Below are 25,687 nucleotides of genomic sequence, written 5' to 3' on the forward strand. Positions count from 1 at the left end.
AGGTGTCAACCAGAGCAAAATATGTCTTAAGCTAGAATCACACTGCACCGTATGGGCTTGCGGATGAGTTCTGGATAGCATCCGTAACGCACACGTAGAACTCTTAACTCATTCGTAAGTCATCTGGTGTGTCAGTTTAAAAATTGGGGGCATCTGGAGGCATGGGTGTGAAGTTTTCAACATACCAGGGCACTAGACAACTTTTGGGGACAGGTACCCATACCCTCAGGAAGGGGAATTTTTTGGGGTTTTTTAAGACAAAAAGGGGAAGTTTTTAGACCTGTATATAATGTTACTACTTTTCACACTTAGTAATACTGTTTTCAAGCATTTCTAACTAATGTAACTATATTGCAGCAGTTACCTTCTTTAGAGGCATGATAATATAACTTGAGAGTTCATAACTAGTTAAGTTGTGTCAAACAACCTATTATCAGGGGAATTTACTTCTGAGAAAGGGGAAAAAAAAAACATTATTTTATGAGGGGAATGGGGCCCATATTTGGCCCCAAAAACAGCCAACACAACCAATTCAGTGCCCTGCATGCTCAAAATTTTGCTACATACTAAATCTGTAACAGTTCTGAAAAGATCATAACAATCCAGAAGACAGTCACTGTGGTAAAAAAATATGAGCTATATTGGTTTTATTCCGGTTCTAATAAGGTTAATTAAGGTTCTGTTTGGATTGCATTAGAGATTTATACCGTACAAATTTGCGAATTCCATTTTATTTCTTACACACCTGGAGCAATCCGGGGATGGGAATCAAGAACTCATCCGCAAGCCCATCCAGGGCAGTGTGATACTAGCTTAAAACAAGAAAATGATGGTGATTTGAAATACTTATGTGTAAATTTTAATGAATTTTTGTTCACTAAATTGGGACAATGTAACTACAAAGCATGTCTCCATCATCCACACCTTATATTGCTGCTTGCAGGTGGTGGCGAGACTGTTTGGTGGCATCTTCTGCCTGTGCTATGATTAACCTTACTTGACACAAATATTACAAAACAACTTTCTTTCTTTAAATTGGGCACGTAGAAAGCATGTGGAGTAGTGTAGGGGAAGAAATAATTAAACTACATATTGATTGTCTGCTGATAACATGTGCTCCTTTTAATTTCACAGTAATAGTTACATAAAACGAAGGGCTGTCGATTTTTGCACGAATTTTATTCTATATCTATTTGAATTATCAAGAATTCGTGTTAGACAAAACGCAAGTTTTTTATAGCGAGCCTCTTTTTGCTTTTGTAGGTGCAGTTGAAAGTCGGGTTATCTTTCATAGACATTTTTGGAGAGATTAATGATAAAGGAGTGTGTAAAAATAGTTTAATTACTTATTTCGACATCAAAATAAGTTAATAACAGCAAACCATCGTCAAAATATTTGTGCGGCTACTGGTTTACCTTAAGGGGAAAATAATTTCTTTTTGTGACCCCATTTAAGGCCCCATGGAACCTATATTTTACTTCAAAATACGATGCTGATTACAGCATCAGATGCAGAAGGAGCTGAATTTTGTGCAGTATTGGTTTCATTTATGTGCAAATATTTCTTGAGGAAGTAATGGAGCTGAAATATGAAAATTTGTCCAGCCACTGGTTCCCAACCAGTATTCATTTTCATTATCAGAATGTATTGCTTTTAAGACAACTAACTTTTGGGCCCATACTTCAACAATTAAATCCCACAAAATCGTGGACTAATTGAGTACATTGATTCTAGTGACGGCATTTAGACATACCGTTTATGTTAATAAAAAGGTTCTGATTTGAAAATGAAAGACAATTTTAAATAATTTGGATATCTTTATGATATAAATAATGTATCAGAATATCAGTATATTCAGCCTATGTTTAGATAAATCCTTATCCCCACCAATACTGGTAACTCAAGGCTCTATCTATCTGATATTAACACTATACTGGTTCGAGTTGTAAATTCGGCCAGGTCGTAAATATTCAGCCACTCACTTTAAAGCTTTTTTTTTGAGCCAGTTGCTTGATAACACATCTGTGTCATCACAAGCGCTTGCGTCAGCAACAAAGTTGGCAAAAAAACAACAATTTGAGGTGAGTAGAAAAAAAGCTGCCGTTACCTAAAGTTGCGTACTCTAAATGGCAAATATTTTGTCTTGTGGGTTGCGTGACGTCATCGCATGCGCTCCATTATGCTGAGGCCCGGAAGGGTTAATTCAAATTTATAAACACAAAAAGAACATGCGCTAACTAGTATAAAATGCGTAAAGCAAGTAAATGAATATATCTTCCCTCAACGTCATTGAATTTCCATGAAATGCTCAGTGAAGTCTACGTTTTGTTCACATTGACGTCATTTCCTTTTGAATTATCCGTTTTGGGTTTGTAATACATTTATGCTTTGCCATGCAACGCTCATATATAAAAAGATGTTATAACAGCACGTGAGCGCGAGAATCTCTCTGTTAACACACGTTTACTCACCTGTTAAAACACCCCCGAAAAGATTTTATGCTAGAATGTGTGATAAACAGTGACGTAAAATTTAAACTACGTCATGCTGGTGTGAGAAGAATGACGAGCCTTTTTTAAATCTCTGTTGGCAGATATTTCCCACGAAGCATGCTACTGAAAATTGATTGCAGTTTGTTGAAAAAAGAACGATTTTGGCTGAAGCATCGATTTATTTCCAAGACAATGTTGAAAATATAACCAATTTAATGTTTAAAAAGTGGCCGAATATTTACAATCTCTAGAAGGTAAAATGTGGAGGCTAAACCTGTCCGTTATTTTTAGCGCAGTTTTATTGTGAACCATACTGTAAACAGCCGTTAATGATAACAATCAATGTTGCTTGTATTAAAGCACATATGGTAGAAATTTTGTACAAATCGTTGTATAAAGAAAGAAATATTTATGAAAAACTGCAAAAAGTGGCGGAATTTATGGCTTGAACCAGTACTGCAGTACCATTTTCACCATGGTGAAATGTGTACTCCTGGTATAGTATATCATAGATAGTAAATCTCAAAATACTAAATTCAGTTTTAATCTACTATCCTTTTTTTACAGTTTGTTAGTAAAACAGAGAAAATAAACTTAAAAGATTTATAACACATTATACACAGGTCTTATAAATTCATAAATAAGTTTAAAGTTAAGTCAGATGCAGATTATTAAGAATTTGGGAAATATAGTATGGTTGAAAAGTTTATCTTTGTTTATTGTTATTATTTATGAATATGCAAGTTTTTTGAAAAATTACCGAATCAAAGAAAACTCTTGATTCCTATTCAGTTGCTATGGATAGTTCTTACTATATGCTTCGCATTTTTTTACTAAACAGGAGGTTTTGCAGTATCTGAAACCAAAAGCATACCAAATTTAGAAGAACACTTTTTGAGTACATGTTTATATGAATATGAGTATGTCTGTAAAATTTTAGATACATTGCTCAATTTTGTTTGAAAAAAATCAACTTTAACCTTTACAAAGTTCTTAGTTCTTGTCTTTACAGTCTTATTGCACAATGTCTGGAAAGAAGTTGTTGAACACAGTGGAGAGATGTGTTGATGAGAATCTTGAGGGGCTTGTGACTATCAACCCAGGTTTGCGGCTTATCAAGGACACTCGAGTTGTTGTGCGTGCAGACATAGAGAGTGTGAAGAAAGCTGGGAAGGTGACACTCCTGTGTGGGGGCGGATCTGGTCATGAACCTGCTCATGCTGGTATTTGGACTGCTTTTGTTATGCTTCCTGAAGGAGAAGCATATAGTCCCCACTTTGTCTGTTCGGCCATCTGTTTGACCATTCTTGACCAGAGTATTTCTCAGCAACCACTGGTTGTAATTTAGGGAAACTTTATAGGAAGATTCATTATCAAAAGGACATGAGCATTTTGTCTTTGTGTTCCGGTTGTATGATTTTTTATCTCGACAATTCGAAGAATAGGGGAGCTATCCTACTGGCATCGGCATTAGCATGAGCGTCACACAAATATTGAAGTTTGCGTACCACCCAAAATATTTTCAAAGTCCATTGAGATATTGCTGCATACTTGTTTACCATCATGACCCCAGTCTGTAAAAAGTAGGAGGCAACTCTGTCAAGCATTTTGACTGAATTATGGTCCCTTTTCGACTTAGAATATGCTTATTGTAATGTTAAAGTTTGCGAACCACCCCAAATATTTTCAAAGTCCATTAAGATATTGCTTCAATATTTTGCATACTTGTTTACCATCATGATCCCAGTCTGTAAAAAGGAGGAGGCAACTCTACTAAGCATTTTGACTGAATTGTGGCCCCTTTTTAACTTAGAATATGCTTATTGTAATGCTCAAGGTTGCGTACCACCCCAAATATTTTCAAAGTCCATTAAGAGATTGCTTTCATATTTTGCATACTTGTTTACCATCATGACCCCAGTCTGTAAAAAGGAGGAAGCAACTCTATCGAGCATTTTGACTGAATTATGGCACCTTTTCGACTTAGAATATGCTTATTGTAATGTTAAAGTTTTACCCATAGCTTATATTATACTATCAAGCACTGAGAATATTCGAGCGCGCTGTCAACTGACAGCTCTTGTTTCACCGAGTTATTGCCTTTGATTATTCAGTAGTATAGTACAGTACAATTCTTGTATGGAATATTTCTCAGCAATCACTGGTGGGAATTTACCGAAACTTCAGAAGAAGATTCACTATCAAGAGGAGATGCACATATTTTCTTTATGTTGTGGTCAGATGAATTTTCTCTGAGTTATTGCCCTTTGATTATTCAATGTTAGTATGCTTTTCTAACTGTACAGGTCTTGTCTGGAGTATTTCTCAGCAATTACTGGTTAAAATTTAGCCATACTTCATAGGAAGGTTCATCATTAAGAGGAGATATGCATGTTATTTTTATGTTCCAGTCAGATGAGTTTTAATGAAGTTATTGACCTTTGATTATTTAACAGTAGTATACTAAAGTACAATTCTTGTAAGAAGTATTTCTCAGCAACCACTGGTTGGAATTTAGCAAATTTTTATAGGATGATTTTTCACCAAGTTATTGCCCTTTGATTATTCAACATTATTATACTATAGTACAGTCCTTGTCAGAAATATTTCTCAGCAACCACTGGTTGGAATTCAGTGAAAATTCGTAGGACATTTTACTCTCACGAGGAGGTGCGCATATTTTCTTCATGTTCTAGTTGAATGATTTTTCAATGAGATATTGCCTGTTGGTTAATCAACATTAGTGAACTATATTAGTGCCAAGTCAGAGAATTCCACTTTTATTCTTTTAATGTGCAATAATAATATTTCCGGGAACATCCATCAGTTTTACCAAATGACAAAGTACCACTAGAGGAAGATCTTGGTCAATGATCTACCTGATTTACATCAAGCATGATCGGAATGTTTGGGATTACAGCTTGTGTTTGAAAAGAATTTTTCCTTTGAACCAGAGCCTTACCCTTACACAATCTTAAGAAGAGACCAACACTTGGTTTTGCTGTATCTCAGTGATACCAGCAAGCATAAAAAATTTGATTCCATACCCAATATTTTTAGTTTGATGTAAATGAGATGTGAAACCAAAATGTTCAGTCCTGTTTTGCATCATATAACCTGTTAGCTATGTTGGTACACAGTGAAACAGTAAATCCCAACTCAAAACAATTTTGCCAGTTTGTCAAAAGCACGGCTATCAAAGGGGAAATCAATTTCCATCACTGTGTATTTTATTCTGTATTCATTTAGTGGAAAAAACTCTTCTGGGCAGAAAATCCTAGCCCAGTTTTGAAATAATTTCTCTGGTATTTTCCATGTGGGACTCTTAGAAGTATTCAAACAATCAGTGAAATTTAGGTTTATGATCTAGGACCACCATGACCCTCTTGCTTAAGTTTGAGATGTTACATCTTCACCAGAATATTGTGTTCACAGCTGGTCTTAAGGTTTCCATCCATCTGAAATTAAACAAGGGTCATATCATCATGACCTGAACATGGGCATATTGTCTGGACTTCTATGTGCAGTTTTTAGCTTGACAATCTGTTTCAAATAGTAGAGCTGTTGTTGTCACCTTTTTGTCAGTCTTGGCAGCTTTTTTAGCTCTGCACCACAAACACAGTTTGTATGTACACAGGTTTGTCTTAAACTATGTGTGCTTTCAAAATTCACACATTTGTGTGGCATCATGAGATGACCTCATAGGATAAGTTCCATAACTCTTGATTTTATTTTTCAAAATAATGCCTACTTAGTACTTTTAACATAGTTATTTTGCTTAAAGTTTTGCAGAAATTACTTGACTTCTACACACATCTTTGACATCTTGGGATGCCTTGCTTCAATGGCAAGTTTTATAACTCTGTTTTACATATAGCAAAATTTTGCCCCTTTTTCAGCTAAGAAAATTTGCTAAAACTTTTGTATGTAAGCTTTTATTTGAAGGGATTCAAATAGTTCAGCATGCTGTTATTAGACAGCTGTTGTCAGAACATTGTATACTGAACTGAGTGAACTCATAGCACAGTTTCCATTCAGCTGAAATGAAACTTTGTACATGTCATCAACATGATGTGGGTAGCTCATGTTCTTGGGACTTTCATGCCGAAGTATCTTTTTATGGAGTTATTGCCCTTCTGTGGACTTATTCTGTCAAGCATTTTCATGGGGTATTTGTCATACAATGTTGACAGCGTTCTTGTTTTAAGGTTATGTGGGAAGTGGTATGCTGAGTTGTGCAGTAGCTGGTTCTGTGTTCACTTCGCCCCCACCTCAGGACATTCTGACAGGTCTAAGAATGATTACTAAAGATAATCCAGGTAAGTTCTACTTCTGTACTAGGATGTTCTGACTGGTTTATGATCGAAGGTCATTCTGACTTGCTGTAGAATGATTCAAAGGTAATATTCTGTTCTCATCTGTATTCAAAACATTGACTTCTGGATCAGGTGTCTGGCACTTAACATTATGTTTATACAACTTTTAATTAAAAAAAAAATAAGCACCTTAAAATCATTGATCCTATTGTTTCATGTTTTTATCGTGTTTTACGAAAATAAAGAGGCAAGGAGATGTATATTTTTGTCTCTAAGTATAATATCAAGATTATTTATTGCCTCACAACACATTATAATTATGTATGGTTACTTTTATTATGTCTCCCCCAGGAGACATATTGTTTTTGCCCTGTCTGTCCGTCAGTACGTCACACTTCATTTCCGAGCAATAACTGGAGAACCATTTGACCTAGAACCTTCAAACTTCATAGGCTTGTAGGCCTGCTGGAGTAGACGACCCCTATTGTTTTTGGGGTCACTTCGTCAAAGGTCAAGGTCACAGGGGCCTGAACATTGTAAACCATTTCCGATCAATAACTAGAGAACCACTTGACCAAGAATGTTGAAACTTCATAGGATGATTGATCATGAAGAGTAGATGACCCCTATTGATTTTGGGGTCACTCCGACAAAGGTCAAGGTCACAGGGGCCTGAACATGGAAAACCATTTCCGATCAATAACTGGAAAACCACTTGACCCAGAATGTTGAAACTTCATAGGATGATTGGTCATAAAGAGTAGATGACCACTATTGATTTTGGGGTCACTCTGTCAAAGGTCAAGGTCACAGGGGCCTGAACATGGAAAACCATTTCCAATCAATTACTAGAGAACCACTTGACCCAGAATGTTGAGACTTCATGGGATGATTGTACATGCAATGTAGATGACCCCTATTGATTTTGGGGTCACTCCATCAAAGGTCAAGGTCACAGGGGCCTGAACATTGAAAACCATTTCCGGTCAATAACTGGAGAACCACTTGACCCAGAATGTTGAAACTTCATAGGATGATTGGTCATGAAGAGTAGATGACCCCGATTGATTTTGGGGTCACTCCGTCAAAGGTCAAGGTCACAGGGGCCTTAACATGGAAAACCATTTCCGATCAATAACTGGAGAACCTCTTGACCCAGAATGTTGAAACTTCATTGGATGATTGGTCATAAAGAGTAGATGACCCCTATTGATTTTGGGGTCACTCTGTCAAAGGTCAAGGTCACAGGGGCCTGAACATGGAAAACCATTTCCGATCAATAACTAGAGAACCACATGACCCAGAATGTTGAAACTTCATAGGATGATTGTACATGCAAAGTAGATGACCCCTATCAATTTTGGGGTCACTCCATTAAAGGTCAAGGTCACAGGGGCCTGAACATTGAAAACCATTTCCGGTCAGTAACTTGAGAACCACTTGACCCAGAATGTTGAAACTTAATGGGATGATTGGTCATGCAGAGTAGATGATCCCTAACGATTTTGGGGTCACTCCGTCAAAGGTCAAGGTCACAGGGGCCTGAACATGGAAAACCATTTCCGATCAATAACTGGAGAACCACTTGACCCAGAATGTTGAAACTTCATAGGATGATTGGTCATGCAGAGTAGATGACCCCTATTGATTTTGGGGTCACTCTGTCAAAGGTCAAGGTCACAGGGGCCTGAACATGGAAAACCATTTCCGATCAATAACTAGAGAACCACTTGACCCAGAATGTTGAAACTTCATGGGATGGTTGTACATGCAATGTAGATGACCCGTATTGATTTTGGGGTCACTCCATTAAAGGTCAAGGTCACAGGGGCCTGAACATTGAAAACCATTTCCGGTCAATAACTTGAGAACCACTTGACCCAGAATGTTGAAACTTAATGGGATGATTGGTCATGCAGAGTAGATGACCCCTAACGATTTTGGGGTCACTCTGTGAAAGGTCAAGGTCACAGGGGCCTGAACATTGAAAACCATTTCCGATCAATAACTGGAGAACCACTTGACCCAGAATGTTGAAACTTCATAGGATGATTGGTCATGAAGAGTAGATGACCCCTATTGATTTTTGGTTACTCCGTCAAAGGTGAAGGTCACAGGGGCCTGAACATTGAAAACCATTTCCGATCAATAACTAGAGAACCACTTGACCCAGAATGTTGAAACTTCATAGGATGATTGGTCATGAAGAGTAGATGACCCCTATTGATTTTGGGGTCACTCTGTCAAAGGTCAAGGTCACAGGGGCCTGAACATTGAAAACCATTTCCGCTCAATAACTGGAGAACCACTTGACCCAGAATGTTGAAACTTCATAGGATGATTGGTCATGAAGAGTAGATGTCCCCTATTGATTTTGGGGTCACACCGTCAAAGGTCAAGGTCACAGGGGCCTGAACATGGAAAACCATTTCCGATCAATAACTGGAGAACCACTTGACCCAGAATGTTGAAACTTCATAGGATGATTGGTCATGAAGAGTAGATGACCCCTATTGATTTTGGGGTCACTCTGTCAAAGGTCAAGGTCACAGGGGCCTGAACATGGAAAACCATTTCCGATCAATAACTAGAGAACCACTTGATCCAGAATGTTGAAACTTCATAGGATGATTGTACATGCAAAGTAGATGACCCCTATCAATTTTGGGGTCACTCCATTAAAGGTCAAGGTCACAGGGGCCTGAACATTGAAAACCATTTCCGGTCAGTAACTTGAGAACCACTTGACCCAGAATGTTGAAACTTAATGGGATGATTGGTCATGCAGAGTAGATGACCCCTAACGATTTTGGGGTCACTCTGTGAAAGGTCAAGGTCACAGGGGCCTCAACATTGAAAACCATTTACGGTCAGTAACTTGAGAACCACTTGACCCAGAATGATGAAACTTCATAGGATGATTGGTCATGCAAAGTAGATGACCCCTAACGATTTAAGGGTCACTCTGTTAAAGGTCAAGGCCACAGGGGCCTGAACATGGAAAACCATTGCCAATCAATAACTTGAGAACCTCTCGACCCAGAATGTTGAAACTTCTTAGGATGATTGTTCATGCAGAGTAAATGACCCCTATTGTTTTTGGGGTCACTCCATTAAAGGTCAAGGTCACAGGGACTTGAACATTGATAACCAGTTCTGATCAATAACTTGAGAACCACTTGACCCAGAATGTTAAAACTTCATAGGATGATTGAACATGCAGAGTAGATGACCCCTATTGATTTTTGGGTCATTCTATTAAAGGTCAAGGTCACAGTGGCCTGTTCATGTAAAATCATTTTTGGAAATAACTTGAGAACCACTTGACCTACAATGTTGAAACTTAATAGGATGATTGGACATGCAGAGTAGATGACCCCTATTTATTTTGAGGTCACTTGATCAAAAGTTAAGGTCACAGGAGCCTGAACAGTGACTTGAGAACCACTAGGCCAAGAGTGTTGAAATTTAGCGGGATTACTGGACATGCCAAGTAGATGATCCCTATTGCAGCCAAACCATCAGTGTCTCTTTGACTTTCGCTCCTGACCCCTATTGACTTCTTGCCTATAGGACTTTGCATTTGGGGAGACATGCGCTTTTTTACAAAAGCATTTTCTAGTTAACTATGCTTTTAAAGGTGGGTGCTTTGTTATGGTTCCTAACTACACTGGGGACAGACTCAATTATGGGATAGGCATGGAGCGGGGAAAGCATGAGGGTTTGAAAATATCGGCTGTCACTGTTGGAGAGGACTGTGCTACATCATCTAAAGATAAATCAGCAGGGAGGCGGGGTCTCTGTGGAATGTTCCTACTTATTAAGGTGATAACAGCCATTTTGTATTTTTGCTCAAAATACACAAATTGATCAGAAATCCAACAGAAGTGTAGCGCCAAATTTTATGCCTTATCATTTAACATTATTAGTCAGTGTTGAATATGAGAAGAAAAGACCAGAAAGCATGCTTTCCCGCACCCAGCTTATTACCCAGCTATATTTGATAATCAAGCGTAGTTATATTAGTTTCTGTAATGCATATATACAGTCAAATCTGGGTATCATCATTATATCTATGAAACATTTGAAAGAGTCATTTTTTAGCTCACCTGAATCAAAGGTTCAAGATGAGCTGTTACTATAGGCAGATGGTCCATCAGTCTGTATTAATATTTTAACTAAAACTTTTACTGCTCTGAAACTACTGGTCAGAACAGCACCAAACTTTGTGTGTTGTACCGAGGTAACCTTGTATGGACTACTAGTATGTTTATTGAAATTATTCTGCTTGACCCTTTTTGTAGGAGCCTCCAGAGCTAAAAGAAACATTTGATAATAAAAGTCTTATCATGAACCAGGGTCCTTGGAAATGCCGAATTCGGTATCCCCATACACATAATTGGTCCCTGTATACGTGTTTAATGAAGCTCAGGGGTCACTGGACACAAGTTTTTGCAGTGGGACGCAAGCTTTAATTCCATAATTAATTGTCTAAAAACACCTGCGAATACACTAAGTTTGACACTCGGTAAATTGCAAAAAGCAATATTAGTTGGTGGAGTTACCTGCTTGTCATCGATAGCTGCGTATAGCCAATCAGCGTTGCCCATTTGCACTACACTGTGAGACAGGTAGGCATGTGTATGATCTACACATTTGCATGAAATTGTCAGTGTGTTGGCATAGATGATAATCTCCAATTGTAAACCAACAGTTTATAAAGTGTTTGAAGTAACTTTGATTGTTTTCTCACATACTAATTACTTGGCAGTATTACATTTCACCTATTCTGTCTTTACCTTTTTAGCTCACCTGAGCATTGTTTAAGTGAAGTATAGTGATCACGAAATGTGTGTCGTCTCTCCACACTTAACTTGTCTGTACAATACAGGTCAAAGTTTTGATGAAACACTTAAGTCTGTCCATCAATCTAGTTAGGACTGCAACATTTTCAGCTTTTGGAGTCCCAGGACTGCAACATAAAATTGCTGGTGAGAACCCTGATGAATATCTCATCACTAAACTTAATGTGTGGGCCTGTCTTATGATTGTTCAGTTAGTTTCTGTTGACCTCTTTAAGAGGCTACCAGAGTTGAAAATAAAAAAAACATTTAAACAACTGCTCCTCTAGAACTGCTTTATGAATCTTCACCAACCTAGTCTGTAGTTTCCTTTGAAAGCCCTCTCAATTCAAAAGGATTTGCTTGATCCTTTTATAGGACTGCTGGAGTTAAAAACAGTAAATGAAATCTGATGAACTTCATGTACTTTGTACTCAAGGACTTTAAAAGCACCCCATCTATGCATTTACAAAATTTGATCCAAAATATTTTCGTGATGCATATATTTATCAAATTGCATAATAAATCAGGGTATAACTGTGGTAATTTATCTGTGCTAGATGAAGAGTGATTATAGCTCATGAAGCTCATATTCGGGAAAGTTATATTTATATATAGAGTAAGATTCAGGTTTTTTCACAGGATAAGAATATCGAATCTGTATGGAACATACTGCAGTTAATTGTTAATGGTTCTGTGTGACCCCTTTTAGGGGCTGCCAATGCTAAAACATGGAAAACCAGCTGCAAGATCAAAGGTTTGGTTGAGTGAGCAACTTAAAGCCTCTTAACCCTTTTTTAAAAAAAAAAATTCAAAATGAGATTTGAAGTTCAGTTTTGACATTATTAATTAATTAATTAATTAATTAATTATTCTTTATTGATTGTATGACAGATTTGACTGTATGTCTTGGTGCAGCACTAACATGTAGCAGGCTTGATGTAATGTTTCAAAACTTCTAACACCAATCGCAGTATTTTAGCAATATTTTTCATGTAACTACAGTTATGATTTGTCACTTGTTTAGAATGGTTGATTTTTAATAAATAAGTAAATTTCAACAGAATCTGAAAAAATGTAATGCTATCACTTCATTCGTATTATGTCCTGTATCCATTTTAAAAGTCACAAAGTATATACGAATGTTTCATTATGTCCCCCCCCACCCCTCATCTCCCCCATAGGTGAGGGAGACATATTGTTTTTGCCTATGCCATCTGTTTTTCTGTCTATCCATCATCCATCCATCCATCCATCCACATTAAGCTTGTCCGGCTTTCACAGGTCAAACTGCTGGCCAGATTTCGACGCAACATCACAGGAGTGATCAGTATGAAGCTTAGTTGTGCATGTCGCCGGCACGTTCTGCTTTGCTGAAATAAATGGCTGCAAGAGCTAAAAATAGAAAAGTTTTGTCCAGCTTTCACAGGTCAAACTGCTGGCTGGATTTTGACGAAACTTCACAGGAGTGATCAGTACCAACCCTAGTTATACATATTGCTGGCACATTCCTCTTCACTGCACAAAATGGCCACCAGAGCTAAAAATAGAAAAATCTTGTCCGGCTTTCACTGGTCAAACTGCTGGACAGATTTCGACAAAACTTCACATGTGTAATCAGTACCAAGCCTAGTTTTGCATATCGCCGACACGTTCCGCTCTGCTGCACAAAATGGCCGCCAGAGCTAAAGGTATACATAGGGGGGGGGAGACATATGTTTTTGTGACAAAAACACCTTCTAGTTCTATTATATAAATGTCATTTATGAGGACAAGGATACAGAGGTTTCACTGATTTTTGATCCCAAAATTTTGTTTCTGTGATAAAGCATAATAAATTTTTTTATTGTTTTTCATAAACTTCTTGCCTCGTAATTAAATTAGCTTATTTGTAACTTCTGTGCATTTTTGTGTATTTTGTAACATTTTAATATTAGGTTAATGTTGTAAAAGTATTAAATGAGATTTCATAGCTTTACTTGATTTTGATGTTATTTGAATATATTATTAACAACATATTGTTCTAAAAAAGTGATTAATTTCATAAATTTACTAGTAGTTACCTGAATGATATTGCCAAAGATGTAGGGGAGGGGGGTATTAGATGCTGTTTTTAAGTATACTTATTTTTGATATTGCTCTTTTCTCTCAGCTGGTGGCCTGGTTATAATTAAAAATTATACTGGTGACCGGATCAACTTTGGTTTAGCACTAGAGCGGGCAAAAGCAGAGGGAATGTCATGTGACATGGTTGTGGTGGGAGAAGACTGTGCACTAACATCACATGATAAAACTGCAGGGAGGCGGGGACTTGGTGGTACTGTATTTATTCACAAGGTCAGTCACAAAGAAAAAAACTGAGTGAAAAATTTCTTGTTGCCAATCAACAAGCAGAACTTAGTATATCCTTACCTGCTTAGTTTATAGTCTGAAAGACTACAATTTAGCGAATTCATAGACCATTTTGCTATGTTCTAGCAACTGAAGTCCAAATTTGCCAGGCTGTAGCCAGTTTATAGTCCATTTAGCTCCATTTTGCTATATTCTAACAGAAACAAAGCCTGCAATTTTAACTATTTAACTGGTTGAGGGATTATATGCTAATACTGTTTCCATAAATTATTCCTTGTATTGGAGGGATTTTATCTTTGATGAATGTAACTTTAAGCTAACTTTTTTTATGCTTCCCTGCACCCTTCTACCCTAAAGTATTATGTTGGGGTGCACTTACATTTGCTGTGTTCTCCTGATGTCTATCCAACTATTAGAATTTGTGTCATGAATATCTATAAAAGTATTTAAGTTACAGTCATCAGACATCATAAGGTTGTTATTCAGTATGTGAAGTTGTACACCTGGGTTGTTTGAGTTATACTCAACCAGACCAGAGATATAGCCCATGACTTAGTCAAACATATGCATAAAGAGCTTTAAAGATTGTGTGGCACATATCCAAAAAAGTATTTGACTCCTGCAACATTTTAGGATTGTTACTCGGCATGTGAAGTTTTGCACCTAGGATTTTGTTTGGGATTTAACGTAGCAAATCTAGAGTTATGGTCCTTGTTTTAGTTAAGAATACGAGGGTTGCCCAAGAAAATCGGGAACTTTTTTTATTATTTCGAAAATAAGTGATGCATCATATAATTATTTTAACTGATGTTATTTCAATGTATTCTCAACAGGTCTATAGAGTATAAAATTAAATATCTGTCATATTATTTAAGTACTTTTTATATAATGGACGGCAATCAGTGCTAGTTGGTGCACGGCTTCCTTTTAAATTCATGTAATTTACGGAATATACATCTTACAGGATTAAAATTTATATTGTCATTAACAGCAACGTGTGGCGCATAATTATGTTGCGTTTCAAGTCTTTGATATTTACATTAAAATAGTGATGTAATTTTGAAAGTAATGGTCGCACTCACTTTCAGAAATGGAGACGTCAGCTAAGTTTGCAGCCCAGAAAGTATTAACAAAATATTGTGTAGATCGTGGTACGACTCCTTCCAAAACTAAATGAGAAATGGAAAATTCTGGAAGTCAGGTAAATGTTGGCAGGACGCTTGTCTGTACGCGGCACAAATGTTTTAAGGAAGGATGGGCGAGTGATTCAAAGAGAGGGTGACGTAACACTTTAATACTTTCTTTGCTGCGAACTTATCTGACGCTGACATTTCTGAAAGTGCGTGCGCCCATTACTTTCAAAATTTTGTCACTATTTTAATGTAAGTGACGTCAAAGACTTTGTTTGTTTGTTTTGGGTTTAACACCGTTTTTCAACAGTATTTCAGTTATGTAACTGTGTGCAGTTAACCTAACCAGCGTTCCTGGATTCTGTACCAGTACAAATCTGTTCTCTGCAAGTAACTGCCAACTTCCCCACATGAATCAGAGGTGGAAGACAGATGATTTCAGACACAATGTCTTATATAAAATCGTCAGGGAGAACATATGCCTCACCCAGTGCTCGAACTCACGACCTTGAGATCCGTAGATCTGCACTCTCCCTATTGAGCTAAGCGGGCAGGCTCGTCAAAGACTTGAAACGCAATTGATTACATGCCACATATTGCTGTTGATGACGATATAAATTTTAATCCTGTGAGATGTATATCGGGTAAGTTTCATGAATTCAAAATGAAGTCGCTTCTTTATGTAGGAGGAAAACTGAGCCTGCGCCGACTAGCACTGACTGCCGTCCATTATTTGAAAAATACTTGAATTATATGACAGATATTTAATTTTAAACTCTATAGTCCTGTTGAGTATACATTGAAAGAACATCAGTTAAAATAATTATTTGATGTATCGCTTATTTTCGAAATAATAAAAAAAGTTCTCGATTTTCTGGGACAACCCTCGTATACATATAAGATATCATTTGCGCACCTGGCCAATTTTTACAGCAATTGCCTGTAGCGTATTGAAAAGGGTAAAAAATTCCTTGCCTCAAAACCGGGCCAATCTTTACAGCGACTGCCTGCAGCGTTATGAGAAGGGTGCCTTTTTTGCAGGTTTAAAACCGGATGCAAGATTTGACGTATTTTCAAAAAGGGTACGTTTAACAATGTTGAAATGAACCCAAGTACGTTTTTAGCTCACATGAGCCAAAGGCTCAGGGTGAGCTATTGTGATCACTCACCGTCCATAAACGACATCTCCTAAAAACCGCTAGGCCAATTTCATCCAAACTTCACAGGAATGTTCCTTGGGTGAAGCTCAACAAAAATTGATCAAAGAATTGAATTTCATGCAGAACTCTTGGTTGTCATGGTAACCGAAAGGAAAAACTTTAAAAATCTTCTTCTCAAAAACCAGAAGCCCTAGAGCTGAGATATTTGGTGTGAAGCATTCCCAGTGTACCTCTACCAAGTTTGTTCAAATCATGACCTAGGGGTCAAAATTGACCCCGCCCAAGGGGTCATATGATTCTACATAGGAAAATCTTAAAAAATCTTCTTCTCAAAAACCAGAAGCCCTAGAGCTTAGATATTAGACATGTAGCATTGCCTAGTGAACCTTTACTAAATTTGTTCAAATCATGACCCCGGGGTTAAAATTGACACTGCTCCAGGGGTCACTTGATTTTACATAGATTTCTATAGGAAAATCTTCAAAATTTTTAAAAAATAAACCAGAAGGCCTAGAACTTAGATATTTGACATGTAGCATTGCCTAGTGAACTTCTACTAAATTTGTTCAAATCATGACCCCGGGGTCAAAATTGACCCCGTCCCAGGGGTCACTTGATTTTACATAGATTTCTATAGGAAAATCTTCAAATTCTTAAAAAAAATAAACCAGAAGGCCTAGAGCTTAGATATTTGACATGTAGCATTGCCTAGTGGACCTCTACAAAATTTGTTCAAAGCATGACCCCCGGGATGAAAATTGACCCCGCCCCAGGGGTCACCTGATTTTACATAGGAAAATCTTCAAAAATGTTCTAAAAATAATCTAGAATGCCTAGAGCTAAGATATTTGACATGTAGCATTGCCTAGTGGACCTCTACAAAATTTGTTCAAATCATGACCCCAGGGATCAAAATTGACCCCGCCCCAGGGGTCACTTGATTTTACATAGGAAAATCTTCAAAATTTTCTTAAAATAAACCAGAAGGCCTAGAGCTAAGATATTTGACAAGTAGCATTGCCTAGTGGACCTCTACAAAATTTGTTCAAATCATGACCCCCGGGGTAAAATTGGCCTCGCCCCAGGGGTTACTTGATTGTACATCGGAAAATCTTCCAAAAATTTCTAAAAATCATCAGTTTTACATTTGAAACATGTAGCTCATATTACTCAGGTGAGCGATCCAGGGTCATCATGACCCTCTTGTTTGAACTCATTGAACCTAAAAAGTAACCCACATCCAGACCAAAGTCAGTAAAGGTTACTTAAATCATAATCTTTGACTTGACTCTAGATCTAATACGGAACCAATGTCCATATATATGAAGTCTGATCATCAGTAAAAGCAGACGAAGGCTTTAAAGGTCGCTTTGATCTCGACACCAAAATCAATAGGGGTTGTTTATGTCTTTAGCAAGGTCCTAAGAAAATCAAGCGGACTAGACTGAAAACAGGTTCGACAGACAATCATGGCAGAATCTTCCAAAATGAGATGTCAATGCATAAAACCAAGAGAACAAACAGAGAAATTGTTAAAATATTTATTTTCTAAACTGTGTAACAAATTTTTAAAAATCTTAAAAAAAAGAAGTGTGATTAAAAATTCAGTATGATGAAGGCCCAATATTTTCTGCGTGTCAAGAAATCCAACTGATTCACTTAATAGTACTGTGTGCGTACTTGAAAATAATCGGGCCAGACTAGCAGCATATCTACAACATACTGCAAGGGGGTTGGCAAGACTAGCATCATATCAGTAATCTATAAGAAAAGGGTCCTAATTGCATTTAAAATTATGAGTGACTACTATTTTTCAGCTCACCTGAGCCAAAGGCTCATGGTGAGCTTTTGTGATGGCTCAATGTTCGTCGTCCGTAGTCTGTCATGGGTCGTGTGTCCGTCAACAATTTCTAAAAAAACCTTCTTCTTAAAAACCACTGAGCAGAATTACACCAGACTTCACAGGAATGATCCTTGGGTGGCCTCCTTTCAAAATTATTCAAAGAATTGAATTCCATGCAGCCATGGCAACCAAAAGGAAAAACTTTAAAAATCTTCTTGTCCAAAACCGCAAGGCGTAGAGTCTTGATATTTGGCATGTAACATCATCTAATGGTCCTCTATGAAGAATGTTCAAATTGTGCCCCTGGGGTGAAAAGAGGCCCCGCCCCAGGGTCACAAGTTTTACATAGACTTATATAGGAAAAAACTTCAAAATTCTTCTGGTCTTAAACCACAAGACCTAGGCCTTTGATATTTGGTATGTAGCATTGCCTTGTGGTCCTCTACCAAAATTATTCAAATTATAACCCTGGGGTGAAAAGAGGCCCAGCCAAGGGGAGTCTAAAGTTTTACATAGCCTTATATAGGAAAAAACTTAAAAAATCTTCTTGTCCAAAACCGCAAGGCATAGAGCCTTGATATTTGGCATGTGACATCATCTTATGGTTTTCTATGAAGATTGTTCAAATTGTGCCCCTGGGGTGAAAAGAGGCACCTCCACGGGGGTCACAAGTTTAACATAGACTTATATAGGAACAAACTTTAAAAATCTTCTTGTCTAAAACCACAAGACCAAGGCCTTTGATATTTGGTATGTAGCATTGCCTTGTGGTCCTCTACCAAAATTGTTCAAATTATAACCCTGGGGTGAAAAGAGGCCCAGCCAAGGGGGGTCTAAAGTTTTACATAGACTTATATAGAAAAAAACTTTAAAAATCTTCTTGCCTTAAACTGCAAGGCCTAGGCTTTTGATATTTGGTATATTGCATTGCCTTGTGGTCCTCTGCCAAAATTGTTCAAATTATGCCCATGGGGTGAAAAGAGGCCCTTCCCTGGGGGTCCCAAATTTAGCATAGACTTTATGTAGGGAGAAAAAAAATCTTCTTGTTTGAAAGTTAAAGGCCTAGGCCTTTGATATTTGATATGTAGCATTGCCTATTGGATTTCTAACAAGATTGTTGAAATTATGCCCCTGGGGTGAAAAGAGGCCCCGCCCTGGGGGTCACTTGTTATATGAGTTATATAGGAATAAATACTTAAAAAGTATCAAATCATATTTCCTAGACTGTTTAATTATAATTACCTGATGACCACAAGCAATTAGGGGTCACTTGACTGTGACCTTGACCTACTGACCTACTTTCTTGTTTTTTTTTAAAATACAGTCTTGAAATTTGGATGGCATGTACAGTTTTGCACACCGATCTTAAAGCTGGCTTTCAGTGACCATGAATGTGACCTACTTTCTAATATTTTAGCATCAGTTTGCCATTTTAAACGATGTGACCTATAATACTCAGGTGAGCGATTCAGGGTCATAATGACCCTCTTGTTGAAAATACTTCATAAAAAAATCTATATCCATGATTTTCACGTTATAGAGATTGGTGCTACTGATGACTTATACTTTTAGCGGATATATATAGGTTTCCGTGTGTCATTTGCCATGGTCACATGACAAATATTTACTGTGTAATTAAAGTTCAACGTGTAGACAAAAATCAATACATTTATAAAATTTTCAAGTATATCCGATCAAAACCACATTTTTATGCCCCTGCCTTAAAAGGGGGGTGGGGCATATATAGTGTTATCCATGTCTGTGTGTGTTCGGGAAAGGGTGGTGTTCGTGTCAGGGCCATAACTTTGACATGCAAGGTCCGATTTCAGAATAATCTGGCACAAATGATAAGCATGGATAGATGATGTGCCATGTGTCATGCGCAACAACCATTTTACTAGCTCAACAGTCAAGGTCACAGTCCATGGTTGAACCGAGCCAATTTTCACTACATATATACTGATAATGTGGTCTTCGTGTCTGGTCCATAACTTTGACATGCATGGTCCGATTTCAAAATAATTTGACACAAATGATAAGCATGGATAGATGATGTGTCATGCTCAAAACCATTTCACTAGCTCAAAGGTCAAGGTCACAGTCCTTGGTTGAACAATTTTCACTACATATACAGAATACTTAATTTTCTGGTTTTCCTACAATATTTTTTTTTGTAAATAAATAGGGCCAAGGGTCCTTCTTTTAGTTTGTGAGCAGTACCATGCCTGTGACCTTTCTCATGTTGCTGGGGCACCCGTGTCTGTGACACATTTCTAGTTTTATTTAAAAATTAATTAGTGTTCACATTTATTGCATATCCATAATAAATTGCATTGATCTGTTTACTCTCATATCTTTCAATTCCTTGTAAGTATTGAACTACTTTTATTGCGCATGCATGGAGAAAGGTAGCGCTGAACCGGAACCATGTTTTCTTGGTCTTGGTCTTGTGATAAACATTTACGTCGTAAAGTAGTAAAACGCGTAGACAAAGTTCTTTACAAGAACTTATAATCTGTGCCATATTTTTCATTTAAAAAAGGTAGTAACAGCATTTGTAACTACAATTTCACTAATGTGTGTATATGTAGTTTGGCTACTTTGGGAAGGCTATGCTTTCCAAAAACACAGGGTATTTTCATTCTTTAGCCTGTTGGCAATGTGCAGGGTGACCATTGTCTGCACTGTTCGCTATTCAGTCAGTAAATTTTCATTGAACACCCCTTTGAATAATAAGTGATGCTGCCCAAAGTGATTGATGGACCAGTCCATTTTAGAAAATTTAGCAGAGTAAAGGTACTTAAAGGGCAAGGAATGCCTGACAATAAGTTGATTTTATATGAAAGCCATCCTCAAGCCTTTCATGTTGAAAGTATTTTCAAAATCAGACCACTGTCGAAAAAGATATGGCAGTTTGAAATTTAAGAAAATGGCTGATCATGGAGGCAGCCATTCTAGTGTGTAAAAGTATGATGTCATTTACACACTGATGAATTCATTATTTAGCAAATAACATTTTAAATAGATTAATTTCGTATGTTTCTTAAGTGTAAGACGTAAAACATGGTAATTTCTTTCAGTATAGCTGGAAAAAATAGAGAAAATATTTGACTGAAATAAGTAAATACAGTTCAAATATGTATCTAGAAATTTAATAAATCTGCCATTTTTGTTTTTGTTGCCACCTTCCAAAAACACAGCCTCTCTGAATTACAAACTACTGCAGTGCAAGCATGGATGTGCAGAAGACCAATACACTCCCACGAACACACACACACACAATCATGCACACAAACAGATGTACCCCCTCCCCCTCTCTACAAACATACACAGACAAAGCAAAACAACCAAACAAGGAGGAAAAAAAGATCAAACAAAGGAGCACTGTAAGGCACCGCCATGGGACGACCAGCGGGAAAATACCATTTGGGAGCTGAAACTGGTATCTGGTGGGCATCTAACCTTACTTATGTAGGCATCTAACCTCACTCATGGTAAAAAGGAGAGGGGGCATAACACCACCTACATGCAAGACAATATATATAACATATAATATGAAATGGAAAATATAAGTTCTGGTTAAATAGGAAAATTTCATGGCCCAATTTACTACCGTAAAGAAACAGTCCTTTTTTTTGCATATGTCAATTCTGCACGAAAAAGAGCGTTGTAATGTAAAAAAAAAAAATTTTTAATGCAACCAAATTGTTTCAAACAGTATGAATACTATTATAATTCCATTCATAAAAAATGGAAAAATAAATTCTGATACGGAAGTGAAATATGCTGGCAACTTTTGATACTGAGAATTCTTTTCCCATATGGTAAAAAACTTATTTTCACATCTGTAAATTGTTCTCAGAAAGGATTAATATTTTTCAAAAAACTGATATATTCATCATGGAATCCAAGATGTATTGTTGTTAAAGATATTTTGCAAGTATGTATCAAATCAAGCCAAAACTGAAGTCTCTATATGGCTGCAAATGTCAAGACAGATGAAATGAAAGAAAATGCTTGTTTACACTAGGGCCACATTTTTGGTTCAATCCTAATGAAAATTGGTCAGAATATTCGTCTCCATGAAATTTTAAACAGGTTTAAAATAAGGTCCAGTTGGGTAAAAAACTAGGTTACTAGGCCAAATTGAGGAAAAAAACACTAGAGGCCACATTTTTGCTCCAATTTTCATGAAACTTGGTCAGAATGTTTATCTCCTTGAAAACTCAGACGAGTTTGAAACTGGGCCATGTGGTATCAAAAACTGGGTCACTAGGTCAAACATGTTTGTTATGGTGTGTTACTCCTGTGAGCGAACTAGGGCCATCATGGCCCTCTTCTTCCCTTTTAGATGTGTGTTGTATAATCATTTTATTGGTTGCGGGTTTATCCCGCTACCAAAGTTAAAGTGTATTTCTGACAATCATAGCATCTTTATTTTATTCCAGATCACATCCAAAGGATGTTCATGTGCTACACAAAATAGTCCCATTCATGAACATTGCAGATGAATGATCAATGAACAAGCAGTTCTTATTCAAGCTGTATCCACTCACACTGACCATTTAGATTATATAAGATCTATCAATGATAAGGTATTCCAGCCCATGGTTACATCACAAGCTGGGTCAGGCAGAGTTCATATTAGATATGAGGCACATTAAAATTAGTATTTATTTCTCATTCATGTAAATTCATAGACTGGCATTTAAACAGAAAATAAATCTATCAAAAAACCCGCAACCATCAGACATTTCAAGGCTTTGATTCATACTGTGTTGGAAAAAAATGCATTATATTCAGTATTTAGAAAAGTATAACTCCTTTTCACACAGATTTTCCATATGCGAAAAGGAGCTCATCAGATCAGGCTTATATAAAGTGTCACAGATTTTTTCATTATAACATTGAAATTTGTTGTTTTTAGCTCACCTGTCACATAGTGACAGGGGTGAGCTTTTGTGATCGCCCTTCGTCCGTTGTCCGTCCATCCACAATTTCCTTGTGAACACGATGAGACCGCATTTTGTATTTGATTTTAATCAAACTTGCACTAAACTTGTATGGGCATAATATCTCAAACTGGCCAGATCCCATCATGGGTTCCAGAGTCATGGCCACTTACAGGGCCAAAATTTGCTATTTTTGGCTTGTGAACACGATAGAGACACCATTTTGCATCAGCTTAAATCAGACTTTGCACACAACTTGTATTGGCATAATATCTCAGTTCCTTTCTTGAACTGGCCAGGTCCCATCATGGGTTTCAGAGTTATGGCCCCTTAGAGGGCCAAAATTTGCTATTTTTTGCTTGTGAACATGATAGAGACAACATTTTGCAATCAACTTTAATTAAACTTGCACACGACTTGTATTGGCATAATATCTTGGTTCCTTTCGAAAACTGGCCAAATCCCATCATGGGTTCCAGAGTTATGGCCCCTTAAAGGTCCAAAATTTGCTATTTCAGTTTTTGCAGCCATATAGAGACTTCATTTATGGTTTGATTTGATACAAACTTGCAAAATATCTTCAACAACAATAAATCTTGGATTCCATGATGAATCTGTCAGATCCAATCATAGGTTCTGGAGTTATTTTATATCTGATTACCTCCCCTGATTTTAATAAAAATGGATTTATATCAATAAGTACTTATAGGACTCATTTGAATTTCATTGTTGTCATTAGTTGTACTCAGACAATCAGGGTAGATAATACGGACAGATTTTATGTCAAATTACCTCCCTGTATTTCAAATTAAAATGTGTATATCTCCGTAACTAATGAAGATACTGATCTGAAATTTCATTTATGCCACCAGATGGACTTGGACAATCAGTGAAGATACATATTGACTGATTTTATGACAAATTACCTCCCTTTATTTTTTATGTAAATGAATAAACTTAGAAGCTTCTAATGAGATTGGTTTGAAACGTTATTTATCTCTTCCGTGGTAAGAAATTTCTACTTTTACTTACTTTTCTAATATATTTTCGTAAAAGGCTTGTGCTTTGTATCTTCTACATGCATATACCAATGCATGATTACCTCCCCTGATTTTAATAAAAATGGATTTATCTCAGTAAGTATTTATAGGACTCATTTGAAATTTCATTATTGTCAATAGTTGGACTGAGACAATCAGGGTAGATAAGTATGGACTGATTTGATGTCAAATTACCTCCCTTTGTTTCCAATTAAAATGGTTGTATCTCAGTAACCAATGAAGATACTGATTTGAAATGTCATTTATGCCATCAGATGGACTCGGACAATCAAGGTAGATAACTTTTGACTGAATTTATGACAAATTACCTCCCTTTTTTTATGTAAATGAATATACCTCAGCAGCATCTAATGAGATTGGTTTTAAATGTTATTTAAGTCTTGAAGGGTAAGGAATAGTCATGCTAGTACAAAAATGCAGCATTTGAGCCTAGGACCCTGAAACTTGGTATGGAGATTGACCCTGACTAGTATGTGACCCATAGGTCAAAAGCGACTGTTAAAAGAATATATTTATCCTGATGATATTTAATGTGTATGCCTGTGTGATATATGTCAAAATTTGATCTTATCATTAAGAGCAATGGTACTCAGGTGAGCCATATAGGGCCGTCATGGCCCTCTTGTTTTCGTTTAGGTGTATGATTTTATCATGTTATTCATACTGTGTTGAAAAAAATGCACTACATTCAGTAATTAGAAAAATCTTCTTCTCACATACAAAACTCCTTTTTGCATACTTATACGAAAGGTTATCCTTTTCGCACTTTAGGTGTACCGCCTGTTGGGTCATGGGGTCCACTCTACTTCCAGTGAATAGAGTGTTGAAGCAGACATTGAACATAGAAGTAACAACAATAGAATATCTCTTGTTTAAAATTTCTTTTATTTTTGTTATGTAGCAGAATGTCCAACATGAAACAGTTCTAACAATATGAAATGTTCATTTAGCTTTATCGCAAAAGTTCCATAAGATTTAACATATGCTTGACGACAAGGGAATTCTTTAATATTTATATAAAAAATAACAAAAGTATAATTATGTACACCACTTTTAAATTTTAATAACTTCCTTCTGCTTCAATCTCATCTCTGTATCTTTGAGCGTGCTCAATTGGCAAGCACCTGAAATTAGAAAAAGAAACACTTTATATAGACCTATATAAGGATGAAAGTTTACAGAAAAGTGCTCATGCTAAGCTTTTTGTTCTATTCATAATTCTGTACATCATCATCCTGTGGTCGTACAGAGTCTGGACATACTGAGTCTGGTCAAACAGAGTGTGGTGGTACAGAGTGTGGTCGTACTGAGTCTGGTCGTACTGAGTCTGGTCAAACAGAGTCTGGTGGTACAGAGTGTGGTCGTACTGAGTCTGGTCGTACTAGGTCAGGTCAAACAGAGTCTGGTGGTACAGAGTGTGGTCGTACCGAGTCTGGTCGTACTGAGTCTGGTCGTACTAGGTCTGGTCAAACAGAGTCTGGTGGTACAGAATGTGGTCATACAGGGCCTGGTGGTACTGAGTCTGGTCGTACTAGGTCT

The 25,687-nt window shown here is 37.1% G+C and overlaps 1 protein-coding gene across 2 annotated transcripts in view; it reads left to right on the top strand.

The window, feature by feature from the left end:
- The window catches only part of LOC123530548 (triokinase/FMN cyclase-like), a 135,789-nt gene that overhangs the window by 46,641 nt on the left and 63,461 nt on the right, over positions 1–25,687 (top strand). Inside the window, exons 2-4 of one of the 2 annotated variants that reach the window (XM_053517218.1) lie at positions 3,506–3,716; positions 6,702–6,812; positions 10,450–10,634. In XM_053517218.1, the coding sequence (XP_053373193.1) occupies positions 3,518–3,716; positions 6,702–6,812; positions 10,450–10,634 (495 nt within the window). In that variant the 5' untranslated portion in view covers positions 3,506–3,517. Of the gene's footprint in view, positions 1–3,505; positions 3,717–6,701; positions 6,813–10,449; positions 10,635–13,802; positions 13,988–25,687 lie in introns of both variants that reach the window. The other variant, XM_053517211.1, reaches the window with a different exon arrangement.

This window comes from Mercenaria mercenaria, chromosome 1 (genome assembly GCF_021730395.1).
Source record: "Mercenaria mercenaria strain notata chromosome 1, MADL_Memer_1, whole genome shotgun sequence".
Taxonomy (NCBI): Eukaryota; Metazoa; Mollusca; class Bivalvia; order Venerida; family Veneridae; genus Mercenaria; species Mercenaria mercenaria.